This window comes from Nicotiana tomentosiformis, chromosome 8 (genome assembly GCF_000390325.3).
Source record: "Nicotiana tomentosiformis chromosome 8, ASM39032v3, whole genome shotgun sequence".
In the NCBI taxonomy this organism is placed as follows: Eukaryota; Viridiplantae; Streptophyta; class Magnoliopsida; order Solanales; family Solanaceae; genus Nicotiana; species Nicotiana tomentosiformis.
Genome location: NC_090819.1, coordinates 87,568,831 through 87,578,536, shown reverse-complemented (window position 1 = coordinate 87,578,536; position 9,706 = coordinate 87,568,831). Strand labels below are relative to the sequence as shown.

At 39.7% G+C, this 9,706-nt stretch overlaps 1 protein-coding gene across 1 annotated transcript in view; it reads left to right on the top strand.

Annotated features, from left to right (window-relative positions):
• Positions 1 to 318: 318 nt before the first annotated feature.
• LOC138897785 (uncharacterized) overlaps positions 319 to 9,706 on the top strand; it is a 31,622-nt gene continuing 22,234 nt past the window's right edge. The window contains exons 1-2 of the mRNA XM_070183798.1: positions 319 to 625; positions 767 to 892. Coding sequence (XP_070039899.1) covers positions 319 to 625; positions 767 to 892 — 433 coding nt within the window. The remainder of the gene's footprint in view (positions 626 to 766; positions 893 to 9,706) is intronic.

Sequence of the window (9,706 nt, the reverse complement as noted above, 5' to 3'; positions counted from 1 at the left end):
CGTTTTGACCAGCACACATTAAACACCTACTTGGGGTTTGATTATGTTGATCCCACACAGTATTTGGAGAAGTTTGCAATAGGGGATGCAGCTCGCCCGTGGCTAGCTGAGATTCTGGCAGCTCCTAGGCCACCACCACCATGGATCACATCAGGGGTGTCTATTCACAGAAACACCCTGAGTTTCGAGGCAAAGGGGTAGCAGACCTTTGTATGCAACCGACTGGACCCATGTCATAATGAGACATACCTTCATATCCCGCGGGCAGTTCTAGTCACCTCCATCATGGCCGGGTACCCGATCAATGTGGGTGTCGTGATGTCGGCCAACATATCTGTGGTTGCCAAGAAAGCTGATACCTCCTACCCGTATCCCAATACCATTACTGAGTATCTTACTGATGTACGGGTGGAGCCGCAAGATTTTGATACGAAGGTGCAGGAAAAGAAGCCCTTCTCATGGTATTCGTTGATGGATGCACACAACCCTAAGAAAAAGGGTCAGCCGACTACCACCATAGGCCAGTCTGATGAGCCATCGGTGGTAGCTGCAGAGACAGTCGACATGCCATCTACTTCAACGCCCCCACCTCCAGCCTCAGCGCCTCCAGCAGCCCCCATTATAGGTTCCACCTCGGCTTTGAAGTTGGTGTCGATGCCCACTACTCCACTATCTGCGCTGCGAGTCTCCTAGACACTGGCAAGCCTCAACAATTGGATGCAGATAGCTACTGCAAAGCTGTCTGACATATCTAGTAATGTTGCAGCGCAGTCCTCCATTCTGGTACCCCAGATTCACCCCACAGTTGAAGAAACTCTTAAGAAGCTCTTGAAGAATCAGAACACAATCATGGCCACTTTAGTGCAGCATGGGTTAGTGATAGAAGAGCTGGGCAAGGAAGCGAAGAAGATGCGGAAGTCCCAGGCCTCCAAGAAGTCAGTGGACAAGCTCCGGAGACAAGTTACCAAGCTTGCAGCAGCCGGAGACATTCCATTTGACATGTTGATTGACCCGTACCACCCAGGCCCAGATCCTACAGCACATACAGCACCAGCTGGCCAGTTTGAGGAGCCAGCCTTGCTGCTGACACTGCCGAGGTAGTACGTCAGATGTTCACTAACCCAGTCACGCCCGGAGTTGATGATGATGAGATCCAGTTGGATGATACTGAGGTCGGTGATGCTGTTGTGGACACAGAGATGGCCAAGGAGCCATAAGGAGTTGTCGCGCCCCTTCTCTCGCGAAATCGTGTTTCGACATGTGACAACTCTTTTAAGAAAGTATTAAAAGAGGAAAGTCGCTACCTAAGAGTTTAAGGTGCGTTAGGGCACCTATTTGCATATGACTCGGGATAAACTAGTTTGCATCACCAAAGATCGGGTAAGGGCTCGAAATTACCTCGAAGAGAAGGTGTTAGGCACTCTTCGAGGTCCACAACTGTGTGTCCCGGTCGAACTTGAATTATATGAATTAGTCAGATAAACGAAGACAGAGAAAAATAAGAAATTTGGGAAATTTATTAAAGAATAAGATGGGGGGTCCTATGTTATTTAGCCTAAAGGATCACCTCGTGCAACATAAATAATACTTCGTAACTCCCTCGAGATGGGGTGTTACTCGTATTATTCAGTGGGCACAGACTATCATCTCCTGCTACCCGATTATTATCTTTAAGTTATTACCTAAATCACACTAGGTTATTCTAAATCGTGCCTTATGCGTGCACTACCCGTCCCATACCTATGGTCCAGGAGGCATTTGTACCTCTATTTTGGGTGGTTCTAGACTTGACTTAGGCTGCTTAGAAAATGTTAAAACTAGGCGACAGTTCAAAACAGATAGGACTGCAATTAAATACAATTAAAGGCTCAAGTTAGCCTCCGCGATTAGACAACAAAGGCACACAGACAGATTTCTATGTAGGGTATTAGGCAATTTCAGAGTTGAGGGAGATTGAAGTCATTAAGCCCTATAGACATGGCTTCTAGATGATCTGATTCAGATATGCATGCTATTTTAGACCTATGATTTCTAAATTACCAGTTGTGAATACTCTCTGCTGCTGAGTCATTTATTATAGATTATAAGTTAATAGACATATAGGCATGATCTCTAAATGGTTTGCACAGATAGTGAAACTTATTGGAAATGCTCAAAATTACCTATGCTTCCTAATAATTGCGTGGATGAGCAATGAAGAAGCGTTTGAAAAGCGAGCAGTGATGTCTTATAGGCATGATTTCTAGAGATTGACGATTGGAACTGATTTTATACCTTTAGCTCTTATAGGCATGTTGTCTAGATGAACGAAGCGAATTAATTAGTTAAAATCCTATAGGTATGGTATCTAATGAATATGGTACGGATTAAAGAACAGTTGTTAGCAATTATTTCCTATAGGCATGCTATCTAGCAACACATAGCAGTAGGCATTGGAATAAATAGAGCACTCATGCTTTGACAGTACACCAGTTATGTGAGTGTGTGATTGCCCTAATAACATGATCTCTAATAGTGCGCAAAGAGATTTAAATATAACAGGTCGGAAAGAAAATGTATCACACAAATCCTATGAGCATGCTTTCTACCCTTTTTCATGCAAGTATTAAGAGATACTCATTTCCCAATTTCACTATTACCCCAATTGTTATTACAGAATTATTACAGACCCAATAATGAATAAATTACAAAGTGGTACAAGTAATAACAGTAGGCCCAAGACAGGCCCAAAGAGATACCCAACACTGCCAGGCCTTCAACTAAGCTCTTTCTCCACCTTTTAGCACACACGGATCTCAACATAGCCTAGAAACCATAAGAGAACTCAAACCAAACCAAACAGCCATGGTTTGATCATAGGATCCAGAAACCAATCACTCACACAAATCAATTTGCACATTTAACAGACAGAAAAAGGGACAGAGCTGAGTAGTAAAGAAAGTGACCAAAGAACCTCAGGTCCTAGTGTGTCATAGTACACAAGGGTCTCAAAATGGACCCCGAGCAGTGCTCACACTAGGGAGATTAATAGAGAAAGCTTTAGTGGCCTTGGCTTTCCTCCGACCAAGAATTATAGGTTCAGAATAGGGTAAATAACCAATGAGAATGAAAAATAGTGATCAGCTGCTAGAATTTGAAGATGTGCATTTGCATTTTTAGAAACAGGCATTGCATAGGTGATCACACAATGAACATATCAACAAAGAGGGTAAACAAACTTAAAAGACAGGTTGATATCACAAGTCCACACTTAGCATATTGGGGCAGAGGACATTTGTGGGAAGCAAGGGGGAATTATGACTTCTGGGATTGCAAACTAATAAGCAAAGGTGCATTAGGCCAGTAAGACAAACAATAGAACATTAACCTAACAGGTTCAAACCTAAGGGTAAAATTATGCTGCACACCAGAAGTTAAACAGACCAACTCATAGCAACAAGGCAAAACTGAGTCAAATGTCATGAGGGAAACTCAAGTTGGGAAGCTATTCTAAAAGGTTCCAACTAGTTGCTAGGGAGTGCAGAGTTAGGCAGGGTAAGGATATACTAAGTGATAAAATGATCATAGGAGCAAATCATTGCTAGAATGAGGGTTTTAACATGGATTGGTGCATATCAGAGATACAAATCAATCACTATAGAAATCCAGGACAAGGCAGGAAACAAACTGATGTCACATAACCAATGTAGACACTCAAAGTACCAATATATTAAGCTAAACGACTTCAAACAGTCTAAATTGTTCCAGCTAAACATAAACACATTTCAGAACTGGCAGTTTAGGCATAAGCAGATGCTAGAGAGGTTCATATCATAAACAAATTCGATACTAGCAGGGTTGCACATAGAGATAGTCTAGAAACACATTGGGTTATGAAATTTCAGAGATGTGAATAAGCAAATCATGAACACAAGAGAATTAATATTGCAAAGGCTAAGAACTCATCAGTTACTGATTGACAAGTAGACAAAACAAGCAAGAACAGACTCCACGACACTTTGAATGAAAACACAGCATTATAACCCAGGACCTTAGATGCGTCAAGTTCCCAAGGGCTTCGAGGAACCCAGGGCAATGTTGTACCCAAGGAAGGTCGAAAAATAGGAATTCGGGTGGCCTTGGCTTTCAGCCGGCCAAGAGCCAAAGTAGAACAAGAGAATAAGCGAACAACAGAGTGAAGATCTTTAGCTTTTTAGTGGGAATTTTATGATTCGAAGTCTGTCCAAAAGGGAATGGGGGAGGGGTTTATATAGTAGTGAAAACATCGAGCAATAATCAAAAAACAAAATAAATTATGCAACAAACAAGGAAAACAAACATGCAAATCAATCTAAAAATCAATGTAAGAGAGAAATCTGTAAACCCTAGTCTTTTAGGGAAAGTGTAAATCAACAGAATCTAAACAAAAAATCTGACTCACATAGTAGCATAGAACGTATATAGATAGAATAGCGTTCAAAATCAGAGATTTGAACCATTTTGGTTCGATCTTGGAAGAGATTTGCTTGCCATGTTTAGGCAAGCACTTAGGTAATACCATAAGAGAACAACCAGTACCAAAAGAGGGTCAAATATGGCAAGAAATAGTAGTCGAATCCCATATTTAGTGGGATTAGGAGAAGGATTTAGGGGGCCGGCGGTTTAGGGTTCTTCAGAGAGAGAATGGGAGGTTGAGAGAGTGTGAGGGCGGTGGGTTAGGGGATAATAGGTTAGGGTTTGGGGGTTGGGTTAATTAAAAGGGAAGGGTGAATAAGGGTCATTGATCTTGAGAGATCAACGGCCAAGATTAAAAGTTGGAACGGGCGGGTCATGGAGATGGGGCATCGACCGAGTTTTGGATTAGTGGGTCATTTGGTTTGGGCTGGGGTATTTGGACTAGATGTTTGAGGGTTTGGGGCCATTTATTTGGTCCGAAATTGGTTTTAAAATGGGTTGTTGTTTAAATACCCAATATTTATCAAAAAAAATAATTTATAAAGTAATTAATAAATAACAAAAAATATTATTTGTGCACTAAAATGATGGGAAATAATAACTTAACATTAATATAAAAAGTTATTTTGGCACAAGTAATGTAATTATACATGAATATAAGCTATTATTGCAAAAACGTGTAATTAGCCTAAAAATGCAAATGTAATTATAGAAAAAATAAAGTAGAATATTATAAAACATACATGTTGGTGTAAATAATAAGTTTGGATGATTAAATCATCATAAAAATAATTTGAAGGGTAATTATTGGATATTTATGTAATAAAATGCAGCAAGAAATTAATTTAGAGATTCTAAAATTATGAAAAATTATGAAAATTGCTTGTATGGGTTTGTAAACTAAATGATGATGCAAATATATTATTTTGAAAGTATATATACATTTTTTTAAAATATGAGGGAAAAATTGGGTATCAACAGAAGTTTTCCTCACTCTTACCCTTCCTTTACTCTTATTTTGTTAAGCATTGGGGACAATGCTTATTTTTATTCGGGGAGGTAGAGTTTATTTGATATATTTTGATGATTCTGAGACAATTGGTTTGTAATAACTGACAGTATTTTCTTCTTTTTCCTTATTTTGTATATATTCTCTCTTTTCCTCTCTCATTATGTATATATCTCATTTCATTATGTATATTCGTTATGCTTTCGATAGTTTTTACTTTGTAGCTTCTTTACATGTGTTTTCTTATTTGTTAGTATTTAACTAAGTAGTTTCTTTTTGAATTAGTAGCTTCTTTTTTATTTAATAGCTTCTTTTTGTGTTTTAGTAGATAATAAGCCTTTGGTTTTCTTAATACTACGGTTCTTTCTAAAGGTAATTTTTGTGTGAACCGGGTGACTCTTCCCAACGATTGATGGCGTGACAACCTTCTTAAGGGACTGAGTCTGTTTTGTTGTTTAGGTAATAATAGTAGTAGTAATGAATAAAAAAACCTACTTAAGTCATGCTCGAAGAGTCAAACATGTTTCACTTGGTACCAACACACTTAACTACGTGTTTATGGTTAAAAACAAGTTTTTTGGAAAGAAATAGCTCTAGTTAGTGACTTTGTGACTCTTGTGTTGACTTCGGCAATCATCGAGTGGTTTAATCGAACCATAGTGATTTTCAATCTTGAATGTAGTCATTGTGGGCCCTCGACTCTATCCTCTTTAACAAGCCAGTTGCGTGAGAGGTGAGATGTTTTTGTTGCAAGTCCAAATACCCGTGTGAATAGTCTAGAACTTGCCCCGAATGTGTTTCAAGGCAAAATCTTAAGTTTTACTTGGCTTGAGAAGTAATTGTAGGCTTTCCTTGACCCACTTGAATTTCTCCATTGCCCACCAATGTTGTTATCCCTAGTCACATTTGTATTTTTGTGTTTTAGTAGATAATAAGCCTTTGGTTTTCTTAATGCCACGGTTCTTTCCAAAGGTAATTTTTGTGTGAACTGGGTGACTCTTCCCAACGATGGATGGCGTGACAACCTTCTTAAGGGACTGAGTCCGTTTTGATGTTTAGGTAATAATAGTAGTAGTAATGAATAAAAAGACCTAATTAAGTCATGCTCGGAGAGTCAAACATGTTTCACTTGGTACTGTTACAACCCAAATTCGCATATCATAGATCACGCCGTAAGGTAGTCGACGTAAATCCAAGAAGAGATTATCTTTGAGATGATAATAAGTTAATCCTATTGGTCTTAAACGATACAAGGGTGTATAAGAGTGGTTAACAAGTATTTGAAGTTAAGCTAATCAAGGATGTTGTAACCCGTATTTTCGGATAACACTAGAGGTGATTAACTGTCCCAAGAGGTCTTGTTTTAATGTATTTGAATCATATAATATCCGCATCATAAGTCTTGAAGTCAAGCGAGTTATGAAATAAAAGTCGATAAAAGTTGTCGCAACTTAGGTTTATAATTTTACTTAAACTTTAGGTGAAATGTTACTGAATTTTACTCCGAATATGCTTGGAATTATGGGGTGATCTACCTATAAAATTGAAGATCTATGAGTCTAGTTTCCAACGCATTAAACCGTTCGTCGATACGATCTCGGAATTGAGAGATATTCGCGTTTTCGCGAGAGTGCGCCAAGCTGCTCTCTATGGGGCCCACAAAGGCGGTTTAAGACATTTGGACATATATAAGATAACTCAACCCCGTTTTAAGTCATTATTTTTCAGTATATTCAGACCTTATAACCCTAAAAACATTCTCTCAAGGTTCTCTCATGATCCAAGACCCAAACAAAGGGCAAACAACACAAATCAAATGTCGGGAATCCCGTGGTGCTAGTAAGTTTCTTGTTTTTCTTGTTGTTGCTGATTTTTGTGTTGTTCCAGCTCATGTGGGAGGTTGTTTTAAGTGTTTTATGTCCTGTAAATACACCTTCAAGTTTTTAATATCAACCCCAGGTGATTTCAAGTCTTCTAAAGTAATTCTAGTGCCGAAAAACCCGAATTAATTGCTAGTTTCGCTTCCTTGTTCTTGTGGCAAAATTGAAGGGATATTTCGTGGAAAATTAAGGTCAAATTGGAGTTGTTCTTTCTGTTTAAAGGTAAGGAACCTCTTACTCGATATATATTTAAGATTATCCAATTTGCAGCTAAGTCGTTGAAGCTAGAACTTGTGAAATATATATATCGAAAAGCTTGGTAGTAATGTTGTTGGTTGGTGGACTGTTTTGGAGGCTCAATATGATTATTAATGATGTTGTTTGGGCTGTTTGGTGATTGTATTGACTTGTGGGAAGTCATATAAATAGGGGAGGTGCTGTCCGTTTCATCGTAAAATAGGTTGTGGTCGATACATAATAGTTACGACGCTTAAACGATAATGATAGTGTCATTTGTCTTATTGTAGACTAAGGAGTCGTGATATTTGCATAGCTTGAGGTTGGGCAGTATATACAAGGTATGTGAGTCTATCCCCTTCATTCTTTTGCACGACTCCAATTGTACATAATGTAATGAACGAGCTCCCAAAGATACTCTACTCTTAGAAGCTAGCAGTACTTACATTGCTGCCCTTCTTATGAAACGATTGATATTGATGTTACTTCTCTTATTCTTATATTATCAATGTTGTTGGTAGTTCCTGATTCTTATAAGATTCTTGATGAAGAGTTAATCCTAATAACGTGTACGAAGGATACCGACCTTACGTCACTCCGAAAGGTTCAAATTATGATTCCAACGAGTCCAGCATGCATCATATATATGTATCTATTTTACTCTACCGAGCCGCGCTATAGTCGGCCGGGTATGGCACCTATTGTGCAACCACTGATCAGTTGGGTTTTACCGAGCTCCACGTGGCCGGGTACGATTCTACCGAGCCCTATGATGGCCGGGTACGTTTTACCGAGCCTATTATGGCCGGGTACGATATGATGATGATGATGCCCACAAAGGCATATGTTTTAAACGTTTACGTATATATATATATATATATGTATGTATCATGTATTTCATGTCAGTAGCCCTCAGAGGTACCCAGATGTCACAGGTTGTATATTCCCTATCACTGTTTACATTATTGTTCTTACTTATGCTATTCTGCCTTACATACTCAGTACTTTATTCGTACTGACATCCTTTTATTTGTGGACGCTGCATGTCGTGCTGCAGGTCCTGATAGATGGGTAGACGCAGCTCCCCCATCACAGTAGGCTATCCGGTTCAGCGTTATTGGCATGATCCTTTCTCCGGACTTGCCGTGGTCTTGGTATACATTTTTGTTATAGACATTATGGGTATGTCGGGGCCCTGTTCCGGCAATGTTGTAGCACTTATGTTCATTTAGAGGCTCATAGACAGGTGTCGACTTATGTATGGTTTAGAATGCCTTTTCGGCTGATTTTTGTTGTATAGTCTTTCATGGCATCATGATAGCTCGTACCTTATATATAGTTTCTTGACAGTCTTGTCGTCCCATGTTACGTATGTTCATGACATTATCTTTCATTGTTGGATGTTCATGATCCATGTCTTTCATTTATATTGGTCTTGTCGGCCCTTAAAGATAATAAGGAAGGTTAGAAAATGTACGTTGGTGCTCGGCAAGTATGGCCCGGGTGCTAGTCATGACCCTCCAGTTGGGTCGTGACAAACTTGGTATCAGAGCCAGTCTGTCCTAGGGGTTGTCTATGAGCCGTGTCTAGTAGAGTTTTGATTATGGATGTGTAGCGCGCCACATTTATAATCAGGAAGGCTACGTGACATCTAGGGTTGTTACCTTCTTCCTGAATCTAGATCGTGCGTAGAGTTGAGTCGTAAGTGTTCATATCTAATATTCACCTTGTTTTCTTTTAGCGATGCCTTCGACTAGGAAGCAAGCGATTAGTAAACGGCTTGATACAGCTGTAGGAGAGGGTAACATTCAGGTGCCTCCAGCCAGAGCAGGCCAAAGTGAGCCTCAGAGTGAGATGCCGTCTCATACCTCTCTGTCTCCTCCAGAGGATATTAGGAGGCACCCAGTACATCCAGTTCCTCCGTCTGGCACTACAGACCACGATATGCGCAGTGCGGTGCAGTTGTTGAGTAGATTAGTAGCTGCTCAGGCTCAGAGGTAGAATACTGGTGCTGCTGATTAACCGGTTAGTGCGAGAGTTCATGATTTTATTAATCTAGACCCTCCAGTGTTTACCGGATCAAACCCCAAGGAGGACCCGCAAACATTTATTGATCAGGTTCATTGTACATTGCGGGTTATGCATG